The sequence below is a fragment of the Balaenoptera borealis genome (assembly GCF_965194805.1).
Source record: "Balaenoptera borealis genome assembly, chromosome: 8".
In the NCBI taxonomy this organism is placed as follows: domain Eukaryota; kingdom Metazoa; phylum Chordata; class Mammalia; order Artiodactyla; family Balaenopteridae; genus Balaenoptera; species Balaenoptera borealis.
This window is the reverse complement of record NC_138865.1, coordinates 118,853,473-118,873,507: the sequence shown is the minus strand read 5'-3', so window position 1 is coordinate 118,873,507 and position 20,035 is coordinate 118,853,473. Positions and strand designations below refer to the sequence as shown.

At 47.4% G+C, this 20,035-nt stretch overlaps 1 protein-coding gene across 7 annotated transcripts in view; it reads left to right on the top strand.

The window, feature by feature from the left end:
• The window catches only part of AK8 (adenylate kinase 8), a 131,812-nt gene that overhangs the window by 41,551 nt on the left and 70,226 nt on the right, over positions 1–20,035 (top strand). For 6 of the 7 annotated variants that reach the window (XM_082400802.1, XM_082400801.1, XM_082400805.1 and 3 more), the window contains 5 exons: positions 4,786–4,867; positions 5,396–5,467; positions 5,962–6,162; positions 9,588–9,719; positions 17,207–17,296. In XM_082400802.1, coding sequence (XP_082256928.1) covers positions 4,786–4,867; positions 5,396–5,467; positions 5,962–6,162; positions 9,588–9,719; positions 17,207–17,296 — 577 coding nt within the window. The remainder of the gene's footprint in view (positions 1–4,785; positions 4,868–5,395; positions 5,468–5,961; positions 6,163–9,587; positions 9,720–17,206; positions 17,297–20,035) is intronic. The other variant, XM_082400804.1, reaches the window with a different exon arrangement.

The window sequence follows — 20,035 nt, the reverse complement described above, 5'->3', positions numbered from 1 at the left end:
TCCCATCCCGGCAGTGCTCGGATGCTACTGACTGATCGGTGACTCCTTGCTTTGCCAGCATTTGCAGCCATTAGCTTGCTCTCGACCAGAAGTGCTGTTTCCCCTTGGAAGTGTGGTCCATTTTGCCACTGGGCAGTTGCGTATAACCTTTATTCAGTCAAGAGCTCTGGGAAGGAAGATCTCTTGCAGGCGCTAAGCCTGGGGCTCCCATCTTGAGGATGCTCCAGGACCCACACTCCCTGACGCAGAGGCCGTGGTCACTGTGCCCTTCCTTCCCAAGCGGACTGATGCGGGGATGCAGGGTCTCCACAGCTGCGCCAGTGGGGTGTGGGTGCTGCCCTAAGAGGTCCTCCAGGGACCTTGTTTCTTTGCACCTGGGTGATGTCACCGTCTCCCTGAGTGAAGGAGTAACCCGGAGGGCAGGGGGCCCGGGATTCGCTTCGAGCGCCCCCCACCCACCTTCTCCTTCCTTAAATTTCACATCCAAACCAGAATGATGCACCAGTGAGGCCAGCTAATTAGGGAGATGTTCCTCATTTTGCTGCACTTTTCCTGTGTAATTGGAAGGCCCGCTTTCTCCAGTCGGCGAGAGCTGTTCCCCTGAATAGTTCTAAAAGCTTTGGACCACATACTGATATCAGCTGCAAATTTATGGGCAAGATTATAATGATTGCTCAGTAATGCAATATTAAAAGCGGAGGTCTTTCTCAGTGCTGAGTGAAGGCGGGGTTCCAACCTTCTTTCAGCTTCAAAAAGGGATTCGAAACAGAATTACCAGCCCTCGTCCTAGAAGAAGCAGTCGGGGGGCTCCGACTCCCTCCCCTCCAAATAAGGACGAAATAAAGGGGTCTGAATGTAGCCAAAGTTCAGAACATTTGGGTTCGGCTTCCAGAGCTGTAAGTGGGGGAGCTCTCAGACCCTGTGCTTCCTGGTTCCTGGAGGGGTAGCACGTCTGTAGGTGTTTGCTCTTTTTAAGAGCTGCAGCCAGCGCTTGGCTGCCTATAACAAGGACTTGAGGGAGCAAAAGGCTGTTAAAATTTTTTTTTTTGCACTTTTGCTTCATTAGTTCTAGAATCCAGGGGCTCCGTGGCTGCGCGTTCTCCTGCATAATTTAAGAAATTAATGAAAGCATGCCTGATTTTTCCAATACTCTTTACTCTGTAAATTTGTTTAGCTTTTTTTTTTAACTGTCAGTTGAGGCTGTTGGAACCTAAATATTTTAATATTGAAGAAATGTGCTCCCCCCTTTTTTTTAAAAAGAAAGACATTCCTTGCCCTCAACCACGCGGTGTTCTGTACATCAGGTGTTATATGAGTTATGGGTGACCTTGGGTCTGAGTTCACCCTATCAGTCCATCCTCTGACCTTACGGCAGGCCAGTTCTTATATGACTGAGAGCGGGGGGGGGGGGGGGGGGGGGGCGGGGTCCCTTCTGGGAGCCAGCATCAGAAACCTGGACTTCCACTTGGGGCTGTCTGACCCCGCCTCACCGCAGAATGAGACCTGAGGGGACACGTAGTTTTTCGAGGCAGGAGCCCGCTGTGTCCCCCTTTGCCTGGCAAAGTAATAAAACTATCCTTTTCTACTGCAGCCAAAAAAAAAAAAAAAGAATGGAGACCTGCTGAGACAATTTGCGTCTTTATTTCACTCTTCCAAAGCTCACCTTATCTATTTTATCTGACCATCAAGTTGAAGGCATTAGTGTATATGTGTATAACTCTAGGCTCATAGGATTTGAAAGGACTTTAGAAATTGTTGAATGTGAATATTGCTGAGGTACATTAAAAAGAAAACAGCGTAAGCAAATGGGAAGATCATGGTTTTTGGTTTTTTGTGGTTTTCTTTGGCCGCACAGCTTGTGGGATCTTAGTTCCGAGACCAGGGATCAAACCCGGGGCCCCGGCAGGGAGAGTGCCAAGTCCTAACCACTGGACTGCCAGGAGAGTCCCAGGAAGATAGTGTTTTGACTTGATATTATAAAAATGTCCATTCTCCATAAATTAATCTATACATTTAATGTCATTCCCAACCTTGTAGAATTTATATTTTTGGAATTTGACAAAATAGTCTTCTGCCTACTTGGAGGAACAAATTTTTGAAAAAAAGAAAAAGAAGGAGGAGCATCTCCTATTAGATAGAACAATAAATTACAAAACAGCGATAATTCAGATGGTGTGAGGATGGCACACGAGTCTACAGGCAGAACGATGCCAGAGCCAACATCATATCAGCGTGTAGCTGTGACTCAAAAAAAGTTGACATTCAGAGGGGAGAGGACAGGCTATTTCATAGATGACCGTGGGATAGTTGGAGATCCACAAAGAAACAGATTAGATCAAGGCTCACATCATTTCCAAAATAAAATGTGGCTCTTTTAAATATTTCAGTGTAAAGAGTAAACTGTTAAGAGAACTCAGTTTAAACGCAAGCGAACACTTACCAGCTTTTGCAGTGGCAAGGGCCTTTTTATACATCCACACAACACCAGAATCCAAAGAGGAAAGCACTGATTGATTTGGCCAAAAACTTGTGTGTCAGAAACAACACCATACACAAAAGACAAACTGTGGAAAATGTTGGCAATATCATTTTTCTCAGAGTCTGTGGTAGCAGTTGCCAAAACGCATTAATATTCTTAACATGTAAAGAGCTCCTGTAAACAAATAAGAGGACAAAATCCCAAGGGCAGAGTGAATAGACAGAATGAATGGACATTTTGGAAAAGAAAAAATTCAAATAGCCAATACACATAATGGAAAAAATATTGAACCTCATTAGTGATCAAAGAGATGTAAATTAAAGCAGCTATGGTGTACTCTATTTTGCTGGACAGATTTTCCCCCAGGATAAAGCCTGACATTGACATAGATGCAGGGAAGCAGGTGATCTGCCATTGGATTCAGAAACTGGTGGGCAATTTTGTAGCATGAGGTGGCAAAATGTGTCAAAAGTTATAAAAGAAGGTATCAACTTTTAGAACTTTATCATCAGGATATTCTGTGTACCTCAAGATGTACATATAACACTTTTTAAATGATAGTTTTTGTTTGTTTTTCGGCCGCACGCTGCGCAGCATGTAGAATCTTAGTTCCCCCACCAGGGATCGATCCCGTGCCCCCTGCAGTGGAAGCGCGGAGTCTTAACCCCTGGACCACCAGGGAAGTCCCTAAATAATAGTTTTTTTTAAATAATGGAATGAAACTAAATGAGCAGCAGTATGTGATTCATTAGCATTTGGCAGGTCAGTTCGTGCAATGCCTGGCAGCTACGAAAACTCCCAGGAGAGGAGCATTCCGTGACATGGGAAAATATGCATGAAATGTTCTCACTATACGAAAAGAACAGACTACAAAATAGTATGTGCAGTGTGATTTTCTCCACCCGCCCCGCCAGCCAGGAGAAAAGATCTCTGTATGTGAAGCCTGGAAGGAGATACACCTAAGTGTTAACAGTGGCTAGTTTGGGTTGGTGGTGTCACCAGTGACTAGCATTATTATTTCAGCTCTTTAGCGTTCCCACAGAGTGTACAACAACCACATATGACTCTCACAATTGGACTTAAAGGGTTAATGAAAATAAATCTTCTAAACCAGCTCCCCAGCTGATCCAAGAAGATGCCTGAGGGATTTCAGCCCTATAACGAGTTCACTTAGGAACAGAAACTTGAACTCGGGCCTCTTAATGCTCTGTTCGGGACTTGTTCTTAAGAAAAGTGGGCTTTTGTTTTGCCCTTGGTGGTTCCTTTTCTCTCATATCTGAGAAACTCCCTTTAGGAAGTAATCCGACATGTGGAAAGAGCTGTAGCACAGAGATGTTCTTACGGCGTTGTTGGTAACGGTGCGAACGCTCAGCAAGTGAAGCGTTTAGTCGTGGGGCACGGCTCACTCGGTGGAATGTTATATGGCCAGGGAGGAGGTGGGCCGACAGGAAAAATACGGTGGTGGTTATAACACGGGATGGAAAAAATCGGGACAGAAAATATGTATGGTGTGATTATCATTATAAACGTAAGATTCAGAAGGGGATGTGATATTATGAGAGGAGTTGTTAAGTGAGGTGAGGCGGCTATCAGAAACGTTTATTTTCTCTTACCTTAAAAGTTCCAGTCTTCCTACTAGAGTATGGACTTGAGGATATGGGGAGGAGGAAGGGTAAGCTGTGACAAAGTGAGAGAGTGGCATGGACATATATACACTACCAAACGTAAAATAGATAGCTAGTGGGAAGCAGCCGCATAGCACAGGGAGATCAGCTCGGTGGTTTGTGACCACTTAGAGGGGTGGGATAGGGAGGGTGGGAGGGAGGGAGACGCAAGAGGGAAGAGATATGGGAACATATGTATATGTATAACTGATTCACTTTGTTGTAAAGCAGAAACTAACACACCACTGTAAAGCAATTATACTCCAATAAAGATGTTAAAAAAAAATGATGCCTTAATCGGATCCCCATAGTTATGGACATTCAACTACCATAGTTATGGACATTCAACTACTTGTAACTTGTAACTCTGCAAAACTTCCTTTTTTTTCCACTTTGCCATCCTTTCCAAAATGTTATCATGAAACATCTAGTTCTAATTATTGTTTAGTAGAGAAATGCAATAATTTTTGTAGAATTCCTACAGTTCAAAACACAAGTGACTCTCTAATAAAAGCAAATTGAATGAAAAAAAAAAAAAAAGTTCCAGTCTTTCTATAAAGGTATGATGTTCCTGTTATAGTAATTCCAAACGAATCTGAAAAAGTAAACATAGGTGCGCACCTTTCCACATTCTCTGCCTAGGGCTGGATTCTGGATGGCATCCCTGAAACTCGGGAGCAGGCCCTGTTGATCCAGACCCTCGGGGTCTCCCCCAGACATGTCAGTGAGTAGCCCCACCCGCGCCCGGAGAGCCCTCCCCCCAGACCTGCAGCCCCCGCGAGTGAGCGCTCCACTCTGTGTCAACGGCTCCCCGGTGCCCAGGCACCATCCGGGAAGGGGGTTTGATGGGCCTGTGACCCAGCAGGAAAGAGGAGGACAGCACAGTCGAATTTTCCGCGGAGCTAAATGCATTCGGGGCTTGTTCCGAGAAACGTGGGGTTTTGCTCTGACCCTGGTGATTCCTTGTTTCAGGAATCTCACATCTGAGAAACTCTCTTTAGGAAATGATCCCCAAATGTGGCAAAAGCGTCCTGCACAAAGATGTCACGGAGTTATTGAGGACACTGAAGCCTGTCCTCGGGTGAAGTGTTCAAGCATGGGCTCCCTCTGTCCCGAGATTACGTGTCTGTGTTCTGACCTCTCTTTTAAGGCCTTGCTGGGGATGGGAGATGGCGGTGCTTCTAATGTCTTCACACAGCGGCAGATCTGCTGCCCACTGTGCCTGGTTTTGCTTCTTTCCTTCTCTGCCCAGTTGTGCTGAGCGCTCCAGACACGGTCCTGATTGAGAGAAATTTGGGGAAGAGAATCGACCCTCAGACAGGAGGTACGGCTGTCTCCACCTCCACCCAACCACCCCGCGGGGTCTCACAGGGAATCCTAATAACAACCCCGCCCACCCCTCACTGAGCACTTACTCTCAGGCCCGGGCAGCAGACAGACCCGGGTTTGTGGCCCCTGCCCCTTTCTAGCTGTGTGACATGGGACAAGTTGCCCGGTGTCTCTGAGACTCAGTTTTCTCACCTGGACTTGAGGCTGAAAACGCCGAGCCCTGCCTTGTGACCTGATCACCGTGAGGATGAAATGAGAGCCTGAGGGTGGGAGCCTGGCACAGAACACGCGCTCGGAAGGTCACGGCCACCCTTCCCCTCGTGCTGAGCGTCATCACCGCTTTGTGGTTGTCAGTAGCAACGGGGGAGCAGCCCCGGAGCCAAAGCCGAGTGCGGTGCCGCTGGGGTGGGCGGACGAGCGCCCCTGGGACCCGCAGGCCCCGCCCCCAGCTTGGGCGGGCAACTCTAAACGTGTCCCTCTCTCTTGCAGAGATCTATCACACCACCTTCGACTGGCCCCCCGAGTCCGAAATCCAGAACCGACTGATAGTGCCAGCGGGCGTCTCGGAAGGGGAGACGGCGCGGAGGCTGCTGGAGTATCACAGGGACATCGTCAGGATCCTCCCCTCGTACCCCAAAATCCTGAAAGTCATCCCTGCCGACCAGCCGTGCGTGGACGTCTTCTGCCAGGGTAAACCCGGGTGGACCCTCGACCCTTCTCTTCCTGGTGTCACCTCTTCTGGCAGTGATGCCAGTGTCCCGGATGTGCCTGGGAACCCGGGAGTCAAGTCACGGAAGGCCCAAGGTCCCTGCCCAGAAACGAGTCTGGGGTCCCTGGGAGCGTCGTCCTCTGAGACCCTGGGCTAATATTCTACAGCCCGCGTGGTCAGCGGACTTGACAGTGATGGGGTGGGGCGAGGAGAGGTGAGGGCCGGGGTGGGAGGGACATGCAGCAAGAAGTCTTGCCCTGAGGATGAAGGAGGAGGAGGAGAAAATTTATAAATATTCAAACAAACAGACGTACAAACCAAACCCACCGGCTCCACAAAACCCAAAAAACCACAGCACAACTCAGGTGTCCTGAGCCCATTGAGGGCAGGGCTAGGCAGTCACATGCCGGACACGGCCCTGCCGCTGGGAACAATAACAGATGTTCACAGCAGCTTCCCAGAACTGGGCTGAAAGAGGCCTGTTTGGGGGTCAGGGGTGTGACCATTGAGTCCCGAGACTTTGGAGCCAGGTGACCTCAGCCCCACCACACGTCAGCTGTGCAGTCTGCGGCAACTCTCTTAACCCCTCTGAGCCTCAGTTTTGTCATCCCCAAAATGGGAACAAAAATCCTTCCTTCCTCACGGACTTAGGTGAGGGCTCCATGAGATCCTGCGACGCAGGTATCCGCCGCCCTGAGCCCAGTAGCTGGTGCAGAGAACGGCTCAGTAACCATCGGACGCTGCTATCATCAGGATTCAACGTCCGGTCCCGAAAGACGAGGAAAGTTAGAAGAGTTCTCCCCCAAAGCAGCTGCATTTATCATTTTTAATTTTTTTAAATTTATTTTTTTCTTTTATTTATTTCATTTTATTTTTATTTTTATTTTTATTTTTGGCCACGCTGTGCGGCTTCTGGGGTCTTAGTTCCCCGACCAGGGATCGAACCCGGGCCCTTGGCAGTGAGAGTGCGGAGTCCTAACCACTGGACCACCAGGGAGCTCCCTCATTTTTTAAAAGTCTTGCTGAGCTTCCGTTGTCTCCACACGCAGTTTTCCCCTTCTGTGCGATGCCGGTGCCTGACACAATAAAAATACCTCCGCAGGGATTTTAAGACACCTGACGGTTTACGATGCCCTTTTTTGGTATATTCTCTCAAATCTCTTCAAGAGAAGGTTAGTTTTGGTGGGGAGGTGGTTCTGAGCTCCCCGGACCGGCCCTCCCACCGACCCCCACCTGCTGGTGGCCTTGTTGTCTGAGCGGCTTTGCTTTACCGAGAGCCGGAGCTTCGGGGTCGGTAAACGAGGGGCCATGTCTGGAGAGTGATGCTACTTTGAAAAATGCCAGGCTTATGGATGCCTTATAAATTTCGAGTGATTTCGCATCTCGGAAGAGTCTTTAGTAGCGAACACTGCACTCCGAAGATAAACAAGCACAACATTTATCTTATGCCATGATTCTGAATTTACACATTAATTACTTCCAAACTACTTAATTAAATTTAAAAGTTCATATGATCGTTCATTAAGAATTCATGCCTGAAATTGTAAATAAAAATGTGAGTGTCTGAATATTAATTATTATTAATTAATAATGCAGAGAGAGAGATTGAAAATTGGAATGCAGAATTCTCTCTGTGTTGTTTTTTTAATATCTCTGCAGTGCATTCAGCAACCACATATTTTTAAAAAGAATAATTAGATGTTGAGACCGTCTGGGGGATCATTACTTCTAATTAACTTGGTTATTTACTGTAAATTAAGCATCATTTGTAAGCAGGCTGCTTTGCCTGTAGTATTTGTGCTCTTCAGATGGGCTGGATCCTGGAAGGCCTGAGGATAAAGACAGCCTTGCTGTCTTTATCTTTATCTCTTCCTCCGGGTTCATCTCGCTGATGGACAGTGTTACCCATGGCAGTGGGCTTGGGAGAGTTGCCCCAGCCCTGCCAACTCTCTGTAGAATCGGGACAAGAAAAGCACATCCCTCGTGGGACCGTGCACGGATCAGATAAGATAAGGCTGGTAGAGTTTACCTTAGCAGCAAATGCATCCCTGCCATGATGATGCTGGTTATCATGTTGACCCTGAAGACAGGTAACTTACCTGTGCCTTTAGTTCTAAAACAGAGGGGAGTCATAGTATCTCTCATGACCCTTCCAATCAAAAAATCCTACAAAGATTTGAGAGTTCAAAATTTGCCCAGTGAACATATCCCAGTGGTTCTCAGTTTTGCCCTCTCCCCACACCGGGACATGTGGCAATGTCTGGAGACATTTGTGGCTGTCACAGCTAGGGAGCGTGACAGCACCTGGTGGGTAGAGGCCGGGGAGGTGCCCCGACGTCAAACACAAGGTTGGAAGACCCTGCACACCTGTCGCGGCTTTCAGGGTGGTGCCCGGGGACACCTTCCTGTCTTCGGATGGATTCCATCCCGGGCGAGGGGCCAACATGCTGACTTCAGGCGCCCCGGCACCTGCGCAGGATGGTCCAGGGTCCCTGGCAGGAGGCGGGGCCGGGGAGGGAGACCCCCTTTGGATGCAAGGGGGACTGAGGAGGAGGTACCCCTGGCCTCGGCCTCAGCGGGCGGGCCGCTCCCCTGGTCCAGGTGCCAAGTGGCTGCCCTTCAACGGCCTCCTCAGCCCGCTCGTGCCCCCTCCTCTACCCTCCGCTCCCGAGGGAGGTGACCTGGTGTGACGTTCAGTAGCTTTGGGCATCCAGTGCCCCCCACGGTGCATGCGTCTCAGCCCTGTCTCCCTACTTCTTTGTTCCTCAGATGCCAGGGGCACCCCGGGCCAGGGCTACATCTGCCCACTCCCGGGACCCATTTGATCACTGCCTCTTTGGAGACTTGCAATAAAGTTGGTGTCACTGGAGCGCGGCTGCAAATTATCCTCCACCAATTCCGAAGGCCTTTAGATGTCCCCGAGTACGAGGCCCCCGCGTGGCCTGTCGTGTTTATCAAAGCCTGTGTCTGACTCTAGGAGGTCGGCCTGGTCCCGGGGCTTCAGGGTGAGGCTTAGCCCGGATTCAATTTGGAAACACCCTAACCCAGTATTCAGTGTGTGTTCTGTGTCCCGGGACCAGCCCCCAACCACACAGCCAGCCCTCCTTGGACCAGGAGGGCAGCGCGGCCCCTGTGCTGTGTCGGAGGGATCCAGGGCAGGGCTCTGCTCGGAGGGTGGCTTCTGTGCCTCTCCTTGTCCCCTCCCGCCTTGGTGCCCAGGCCTGAAGGGTAATTCCTTCCCCGCAGCTTCACCCTGTGGTTACCCGGCAGATTCACAGAGGGTTTCCACGGAGCTGTAAAAGAGAGAAATAATTACTGCCGTTAAAAGAGCCCAGGCAGAGGTGTTGTAAGCTGGTTCCCTTTCTTTAGGACCCTGGTTTATTATCCTCACATCCTCTCGTTCCAGCTCTGACCTATGTCCAAACCATGCATCGATCTAACGCCCCATTCACCCCGAGGGTGCTACTTTGCGGGCCCATGGGCAGCGGGAAAAGTCTGCAGGCCGCCCTCCTGGCCCAGAAATATGGCCTCGTCAACGGTGAGTGCCCCGGCGGCCGCTCGGCTTCTAGAGCCTCCCCTGCTTCCTGCCCTCCCAGACCTTCCCGTGTTACAGGAGCGGCGAGGAGATCGGCATCACTTCTCTTTCTTGCTCTCTGCTGCGAACAATTTTCATTTAATCCATCTTTGCAGGGATAAGGTTTTTGCCTCCCAAAGAATATGGCCATAAAAACATTAACCAATAAAAACACGCCCGCAGCCCAAAGAGCTGGAACGTTTTCTGGTCATCATTTTTTATGTCCTTTGGCGCAGTGGTTTTTCTGTGCTCTGCCCCAGAGGCACCTCCATCCTGCCCCTGCAGTCTCCCCAGAAGCCGGAGTTCTTGCATAATGTGGACCTGCTGTTTAATTATTTTCTCCGGTCTTGTTTGGTTCCCCCAACCCAGGTCAGTGTGTTTACAGGCAAACAGTTTCTGAACCGGAGGAAGACTTCTAGCTCAGCACGGTTTCAATAAATATTTTACCAGGAAGAGAGAAAATATTGAAATCAGTCCTCCAGGTCTTTCCTGGGGGTGGTCCCGGATGGTCTTGGATGCCAGCCTGGTTTCAGGAGGATAAAGGGCTGGAAGGGAGGCTGTAGCAGACACACAGCACTGGAGAGAGTTAAAGGCACTGACCCCCTCCCACTTCAGTGCTCCAGAAGCCTCAATAACCTCTACTTTATTTAAGCAGGAGACATGAGACCTGCACCCCGAAATATAGAAATATGCATGTATATGCCCGCAAATGATACACATACACCATACAGATATACATGTATACTGACACGCACAAATATATACATACCACCCCAGAAAGATCAAGTTTTGAATAAGAATGCTTTTCAATTAGGTCTCCTCCAGCTTAAAATTCCAAAGCCACTGAGATTCCCAGCCAGGAATCAATGACAAAAATCATACCCATAGATTGAAGGTGGAGAACTGAGCAATTATTCTGACTAGTATGGAAAAAAACACTAATAGTTGTATTAGTATTTTAGTAAAAATACTAAATAGTAGTATTCTGATTTAATTAGTATGGAAAAATCACCTGGATACTTTATGATAAAAAATGCTTTTGCTTGTATCAACAGTTTTTTTTTTTTAATGGAATTATTCAAATAATTCCTTCTCCTTCTGAGTTTACCTCTTAAGAGTATTATAAGAATAAAATTCCAGCTGTGGTTAGGGATGACTTTGTAAAGAATGAGCCACAGTCTACTTGTGGCCACACCCACGTTTATTTAAGTGCCTGCACTTATCGTTATGTGAAGACATATGAAGAGTTACAGTGAGAAGAGCCTTAATGGCAGAGGGAGGGTCTGAAAAACACAACAGTGATACCTTAATATAGTTCACAGCTTAATTTAAATAACTGTCGCTGTGCCGAAGTTTGTTTATGCAGACACTCCCATTCAAGAAAAGTATTTTAAAATTTAAATTGTTTTCAGCACACCAATCATAAAGAAATGAAATTACCTGCCTAGAGTTTTCCAAAAATGAAAATAGAAAAGCTCACCATGGTTTTTGCTTTTGTAGCAGAAGAGCCATTTTGGGCCTCTTTTCAATAACTGAGCATTTGGAGACTAGCTCAGAAAGTTGACATTTCTCAAAGGTGTTCTTGAGAAATACAAGACATCGTGAGATTTCTGTAAACCTGTTTAGGGGACCTGTGGTCTGCAGAGGCAAGCATTGAGCTGTCCGTTGGGGTCTCTCTGCAGAGGCCTGTCTGCACCCAAAGCTCCAGGAGCTGCCCGCCCAGCCCCCCAACAGCCCAGCCCCCCTGGCCATCCCCTGCCTTGGGTCTTATCTCCACATTTATGAACCTCTCGGTCGTGGGAAAACGTCTCCAAACAAATAACCAGCATTCACTCCGACAAGGTTTATTGAAAGGCTCCTGTCTATAATGGGCGAGTATATAAACAGGCACAAACTTTTGAAAGATAAAGGCCACTACTGATTACCAGGCTAACTGCAAATCCTTTGGTCCAGTGATTTCACGCCCAGGACTTCATTCTGCTGAAACACTCCCCACAGTATTCAACAAGAGATGTGAAGGACGCATAATGAAAAATAAAGGCAACCCCAAACTCTGTTTGCAAGGGGGTTAGTTAAAGTAAGCTCTGGGCAGCTATTAAAAAGAAACCTGTAAAGTGACTCGATGTCCGTGAAATACTGTTACGTTGGGGCTGGGTGGAAAGCAAGTCACTCAACAGTGTTCAGGGAATGGTCTCTTTTTTTTTTTTTTAATTTATTTTTGGCTGTGTCGGGTCTTCGTTGCTGCACGCGGGCTTTCTCTAGTTGCGGCGAGCGGGGCTACTCTTCATTGCAGTGAGCAGGCTTCTCCTTGAGGTGGCTTCTCTTGTTGCGGGACGGGCTTCAGTAGTTGTGGCTCGCGGGCTCAGTACCTGTGGCTCGCGGACTCTAGAGCGCAGGCTCAGTAGTTGTGGCACACGGGCTTAGTTGCTCCGTGGCCCGTGGAATCTTCCCGGACCAGGGATCGAACCCGTGTCCCCTGCATTGGCAGGCAGATTCTAATCCACTGCGCCACCAGGGAAGCCCGAATGGTCTCATTTTTGTTCAAAAAAGTGTGTTAGTCTATGTTCAAGAAAACATCTGAGGGCTTCCCTGGTGACGCAGTCGTTAAGAATCCGCCTGCCAATGCAGGGGACATGGGTTCGAGCCCTGGTCCGGGAAGATCCCACATGCCACGGAGCAACTAAGCCCGTGTGCCACAACTACTGAGCCTGCACTCTAGAACCTGGGAGCCACGACTCCTGAAGCCCGCGTGCCTAGAGCCCGTGCTCCACAGCAAGAGAAGCCACCACAATGAGAAGCCCGTGCGCCGCAACGGAGAGTAGCCCCCACTCACCACAACTAGAGAAAGCCTGCGTGCAGCAACGAAGACCCAACGCAGCCAAAAATAAAATAAATAAATAAATAAATTTATTAAAAAAAAAAAAAAGAAAAGAAAACATCTGAAGGAACATCCATATACCAAACTGGTTATCTTTGTAGAATCACGTATTACACAATTCTGACTTTTTTTTTTTTCCCTGCACCGAGCATGAATTTTCTAACCAGAAACAACCATGAAGCATTTTATTAAAATACTATTAATTTTACTCACTGAGTGCTTGCTATATGCAGTGCATGTTATTTGGTACACAGATAGGGAACATGTAGAAAGAATAAGAGAGGCCCTTCAGGATGGAGGTCGGCCCTGCTGGGGGAAGGAATGAGGTGAGGCGGGGCTCCTCCCAACGCAGTCCCAGGTCATGTGTGTCTAAAGCCTTGGTACTTGGAACCTCTAGGAAGAGAAGACTGTTAGCAGTTCTGTCTTCACAGGATCTTGCAGAATGAGGTGGCTATAGACAGGAGCTGTAAAACGTTCTTTCCTAATATAAACATTAATGTTACACACTTTTCTCCAAACACTTCTTTAGCTGCATCTCACAAAATTTTAATGTGTTGTGTTTTATCATTCAATTCAAAATATTTTCTAATCTCCTTTGTGGTTTCTTTTCTGACTCATGTATTATTTAGAAGTGTGTTGCTTACTTCCCAAATATTTGGGAATTTTCCAGATTTTTTTTTTCTTTGTTTCTTTAATTCTATGTTGGTCAAAGAACATACCCTATATGATTTCAATCCTTTGAAATGTATTGATACTTTTTATGGACCAGCCTATGCTCTCTATTGGTGAATTCCATGTGCACTTGAAAAGAATATGTATTCTGGTTTTGTTGAATATTGTGCTCTAAGAATGTCAATGAGGATAAGATGTTTGATAGTGTTGTTCATTTCTTCTACGTCCTTAATGATTTCTCTCTACTTGTTATTTCCGTAACTGAGAGAGGTGCGTTAAAATCTCCAACTCTTAACTGTGGATTTCTCTATTTCTCTGCCAGTCTTTGCTTCGTGTAATTTGAAGCTATGTTAAATGGGTATACACTAAGGATCGTTATCTCTTCTTGATGAAATCATACTTTTATCATTAGGAAATGCTCCTCTACCTCTCCAGTAAATTCTCAAAGTCTACTTTGTCTGATAAGTATATACTCTATTTTTTTTTAACTATGTGTCTTATATTCTAAATATGTGTCTTGAATACAACATATAATTGCTTTTAAAAAAAATTCAGCCTGACATTTTCTGCCTTTTAATTGTTTAGTCCATTTCCATTTAAAGTAATTTTTTATATGGTTGGTTTCAAGTCTACCATTCTGGCTTTTTTGTCTTCTATTTGTGTTATCTGTTCTTTGTTCCTCCTTTCCTGCCAACTTTTGGATTGATCAACTATTTTTTTAGTAATCCATTTTATTTCCTCTGTTGCCTTTTTTGGCTATATCTCTTTGCTTTATTTTCTTTGTGGTTGCTCTAGGGGTTAACTATTATCCATTACTTATCACAGTCTATCTTGAATTAATATTATACCTCTTCATGTATAACACAAGAACCTGACAGCAGTGTATTTCCCTTCACCTTGCTCTAGTTCTTTGTGTAATTGTAGTCATACATTTCATTTCTACATATGTTATAAACCCTACAGTATATTGTAATTATTTTTGCTTTAAACAGTCATTTTTTTAAGTCAGGAAGTGGGGGGAAAGAGCTTTTATATATACTCAATATCAACACTTTTCACTCCTTTGTTTAGATCCAAGATCCATCTGATATCATTTTCTTTCAACCTAAGGAACTTCCTTTAACATTTCTTGTAGTGCAAGTCTGCTGGTGAAATTCAGCTTTCATCTGTCTGAAAATGTCTTTATTTCACCTTCGTTACTGAAGGATGTTTTTGCTGCTTATAGAAATCTATGTTGACAGGGTCCCCCCCACCTTAACACTTTCAACATGTCATTTGGTTGTTGCGTTGATTCATTCCGTTGCATTGCTTCTGATGAGAACTCAGAGATTATTTTTATCTTTGTTCTCCTATATATAAAGCATCTTACTCCCACCCATAGCTGCTTCTAATATTTTCTGTTTAGTTTTCAGAAATTTAACGATGATGTACCAAAGTGTGGTTTACTTTGTGTTTATTTTGCTTGGGTATCAGAGTCTTGGATCTGTGGGTTGATATTTTTATCAAATTTTGAAATTCTCCTCCCATTATTTTCTCAGATATTCTCTCTCTCCCCCTCCCTCCCCCCCCACCACCCCCTTTCTGGAACTCCAGTTACATGTATGTTAAACTGTTTGCTATTATCCTCCAACTCCCTGAGGTTTTATTCCTTTTCTTTTTTTCCGGTCCCCTCCCCACCTTCTCTTTGCTTCAGTCTGGATACTTTCTAGTGCCTGTTTTCATGTCTTCAGATTCACTGATGGCAGCCCATCCAGTGATGTTTTCCATTTAAGATATTGTATTTTCCAGTTCTGGAAATTCCATCTGGTTCTTTTTTATAGTTTCCATTTCTCTGCTGAGATTCCCCATCTTTTCATTCATTTTATTTATCTTTTAAAGTTTAAACATTTTCATAATAGACATTTTATAGTTCTTATGTGCAAATTCTGGTATCTGTGTGATCTCTTGATCTGATTCTATGGCCTGTTTCCTCTCCTTGTAGGGGGTCACATTTTCCTGGTGGTTTTTTTGTTTGTTTGTTTGTTTGCCTCTCAAGTAGTTTTTTATTATATGCTGGACATTATGGTTCTCACATTCTTGAGAGTCTGGATTGTGTGATCCTGCTTTGAGAATATTGCATGAAAAAGAATTGAGTTCTAACAGGCAGTTAAATAACTGGAGGACCAACTTCACCCCACTGAGGCTTATTTTTAGTCTTTGTTACTATGGGATTAGGGTGGGATTCCCCTAGGGCTCGTGTATCCCTACACCCGAAGCGTGGCCTTCCTGGAGTCTCAGCTGCGTGTCTGGGGTGTTGAGCGAGATCTCTCACTCTGGCTGTCAGATGCCACTCAGTTCCCAGCTTCCCCGTAGCTTTTGTCTCCCAGGCCCTGTGGAGTCTCCCCTGCACATGTGCAGTTTTGCATTGACTAGTGACTCAAGTAAAGCCTCATGCAGATTCCCGAACCCCTCCTGCCCCACTCCCCCCTCCATTATTCTGTCCCACATGGTCCAGCTGCCTCAGGGCCCCAAACTCCAATCCTTGTTTCCTGCTGCTGTGTTTGGGTTCCACTTCTCCCGAGCCATGGTTTGGAAAGTGCCCATAGGTCGAAATCCAGGGCGAGTGAGGGTCTCACTTTGTGTGTATCCCTTCTCTCAAGGATCACAGCCCGTGCCTGTCTTGTCCAGTGCCTGAAAAGAGTTGCCTCTTATATTTTGTTAAGTTTTATGGCTTTTTATGACAGAAGGTGAATATGACACCTGCGCCTCCCTCCTGTCCTGAGCTGGAAGCTAAGCCTAGGTTTGATGTCACACGGACCTGGGTGTGAATCCGGCTCTGCCACTTACCGGCTCCGTGACCTAGAGCAGTATATACAGCCTCTTCAGTTCTCAGTTTCCTTATCTAGAAAGCAACAGTTCGCTGTGAGGACTGGATAATACAAAGCACGCCTAGCGTGGTGCTTGGCGTAGCTGAAGGTCTCAGTAGCCGACAGCCTTTATGAGTCCTTACATTTCCCTTAGTGAGCGAAGCTGCCAGCCACCTTGGATACGATCACTGCCATCACACAGTGAATTAACATGTCATTACGGAGGAATACGTCTTTGGTGGTGGTCATCGTCTTAAACGTTCACTCTATGCAGTTAATTTTAGGACTGGTTTTGGCTTCTTTAAGGCAGGAAGTAAAGTCCTTAGCTTTAAAGTTAAGAAAAGTAAGACTGTGCAGTTACCAACTCATGAAAACATGGCTGGACCCTTCTGGCTTTGGCTGTTAAGGTTTTCATAGCCAAGGAGAGGGCAGCTGTGTTAATTCCTTCCACACTAGTTAACTGACACGCCCTGTGTGTTGGCCCCGGCTGGGGTCTAGAGACACAGTGGTGCTTGTGACAGGAAGGCACCTGTGTGTCCCTTTGTGGTAGAAACTGATGATGTCTGTGGACCCGTCATCCCAGGGGGCTGTGGAAACAAGAAGCGTCCCCACCCTCCCCTGCGTGATAACAGCGTGGACGTGGACGTCACGCAGGTCCACGCGGTTCTCCGCCAGAACGTTCGCTCTCAACACCCTCCGGGGCTGGGGCCAGCAATCCTGGGTGTCGCCGAGGCCCTGCGGGGCCTTCTCTGGTGGTGACATTCCTTGTTATGTCTTCTCCACACCGTCCATTTTTAATATGTTCTTTGCCAAATGCATTCTTTTTCATTCCACATCCTCCTCCTCGGCTTCTTTTTTATTCCTTTTTGATACTTACTTTCAGTTGGACACACACCCACACTCAGAAAAACCCTTTTATATTTTTTTCAGTGACCTTTTCTTTTCCCCCGCAGCAGGCAGCACTGGGGGGGGGGGGGTCTTTTTTTTTTTTTTTTTTCTCATTCTTCCTTCTATTTAAAATTTAACGGGCGTCTTTCTGTTCCTCTCTCCTCTAGTCTGCTGTGGGCAACTACTCAAAGAGGCCATGGCAGACAAGTCCAAGTACGGCGAGATGATCCGGCCCTTTCTCGAAAAGGAGATGGCAGGTAGGCCACACTTGCCGTGACTGCCACGACCTTCCGGGCTCTGAAGAGAGATTCCTCTGTGTGAGGCTCGCTGGGCACGCGGGGGCCCAAACTGGGGAAAACAACCAGGGAATGGAAATTGGGCTTTCCGGCAGGCAAAGGCTCTGGTTTTGTTCCATGGTTGGTCCCCTTGGCTTCCAAGTGAGGGGGAGGGGTCTGTGGACATGATGCGCTTCACTGGTGGTGTGGAATGTTCCTGTTTCTCAAGAATGCTTGCTTTCCATAACTGATAACGCTTAAAACTGGGAGCTGGGGGGACTTCCCTGGTGGCGCAGTGGTTAAGAATCCGCCTGCTGATGCAGGGGACACGGGTTCAAGCCCTGGTCTGGGAAGATCCCACATGCCGCGGAGCAACTAAGCCCGTGCGCCACAACTACTGAGCCTGTGCTCTAGAGCCCACGAGCCACAACTACTGAGCCCGCGTGCCACAACTACTGAAGCCCGCGTGCCTAGAGCCCATGCTCCGCAACAAGAGAAGCCACCGCAATGAGAAGCCCACGCACCGCAACGAAGAGTAGTACCCGCTCGCCGCAACCAGAGAAAGCCCGCGTGCAGCAACGAAGACCCAACGCAGCCAAAAATAAATAAATAAAATAAATTTATAAAACAAAACAAAAAAAAACTTGGGAGCTGGGAGAGACCATAGTGCTGCCCACCTCCTTCATTAATTGGTGTACAAAAAAATACCATCAGCCAAGATTCCAATTTAATTAGCAGTCAGAAGCTAGAAGGTTCAGACAGCTTTGCAGATAGGGAGGACTGACCAGCCATTGGTCCTCAGGGTAGGCTGGACCAGATCATCTTTCCAGAGCCCTCTGTGACCTACGCTCTGAAAGCATCCCCCAGATCTGACCCCCAGGAAGGGCACCACTGAGATCACTCTCCAGTCTCCTGAGTCCACAAAGGAGCCACAGAGAAGGGACCGAGGTACTGAGGACCTCAGAGCCGGTTCACTTCTGGGCTCGTCCCCGGGGCAGTGCGTTTCCCACACCCACCTCTTCCACTCTTAACGTAAAGGGCTGTAGCTCCTCTGTGCAATCAGTACAGGCTCGTTATCAAGTCTGATATGGACAGGTACTTGCCGTGAAGAAAACCGACCCAGAGAGAAGGGGCCATTGTGATGGGCAGCGTGTGTGTTGTGAGGATGCCCTCCCCTTCTCCCACCGTTTTCTGGATGGAGTAAGCTGACGAGGAGGCGCGGGACAGGCCGCTTGCTCCTGACCTCAGCCCAAAGAGCCCCCCAGGAAGGACGTCCCGGCCTGGCCCTCCCAAGGCCCTCCTTAAGGTGTTCTAGTCTCCAGGGTGCAGTTCAGGTGAGGCGGCACGGGATCCCTCAGACACAGTGATCTGCGTGGTGAGACACGATGAACTCGGTGGGCAAGTCTGTTCATTCCTGAGTCACCAGGGTGGTGACTAGGATGGCGTGTGCACAGGAGCCCTGGGCGCCAGCGGAAACCAGTGCCAGCTTTGGTGCTTCCCTGTCCGGTTCAGATCCCGCTGCCCCCCACCCCGGCCACGTGGCCCAGGCCCCTCAGTGGCGAGATGGAGACAGAAACCCCGGGTTGCAGGGTTGCCGTGAAGATGGGCTGGGGTGTGCGCGCCAAGGGATGGGAGCAGCAAGCAGGGATGGGGGCCTGGCGCCCCCTCAAGCACACTTGCCCTCCAGCGAGGCCAGCTTCCCCTTTATTGGGGCAGGGGGGTGGGGGGGTGATTAGCACCCCAAAGAACATTTGTTGCATAAATGAGTGAATAGGATAACAAGTTAATAGACTTATGTCATTGTAAACGTTGCTGCGTAGTATTCCATTGTGCAGACTGGAGGGTAATCTGTTTAATTCTCCGCGAGAAAGCGTTTCGTGGTTCAGAAAGAGAGACCATGACCAAGCAGATGAGGCACTGTTGACAGTGGGGAAATCTCGAGCAAGGGGATGCAGAAATTCCTTGACTCTTCTTGCAACTTTCCTGTACTTCTGAATTTTTTTCAACATAAAAAGTTACGGAAAGTAAATATTCAGGCGGTTTCCAAATTTGCACTCCTTCAATAATACTATGATGCAACCTCTTGTACCGGCACAGGTTTGCAGACACCCCTAATTATCTTAGGATAAATTGATGCCTGGGACCGATGAGCAGGTATGACTCGTGACACTGAAGTGAAGTGTCCCCCTCCCCGCCGTGTATGGAATGCTCGAGTCCTCCACGGCTTTGCCATCTCTGGGTATTGCCAAGTTATTTGTTTTCTATCGCGGCTGAAACAAACTTAGTGGTTTAAAACAACACAGATTTATTATCTTACAGTCCTGGAGGTCAGAAGTCCTAAAATCACGTGTTGGCAGGGCTGCATTCCTTCCTGAGGAATCCCTTGGGGAGAATCTGTTTCCTTGCCTTTTCCAGCTTCTAGAGGCCCCTTTCTCCATCTTCAAAGTCAGTAGTACAGCATCTTCCAGTCTCTCTCTCTCTCTGACCCCTAAAAATAAACAAGGAGCCTTTTCACTGGTGGGCAAGAGGCAGAGTTGTTTTGGGTTTTTTTTTTTTTTTCTTTCTTTCTTTCTTTTTGGTGTATACCTAGGAGACAGTGCAAAATTCCCAATTTCCTATAAAGTGAGCAAGACCCCAGTAGCTTCGATCTTCAACGCTTTGTGCTAAATTTTTTCCTCTGCGACCCTCTCTTTGCTTAGACAATGTAGCCCTATACTTTTG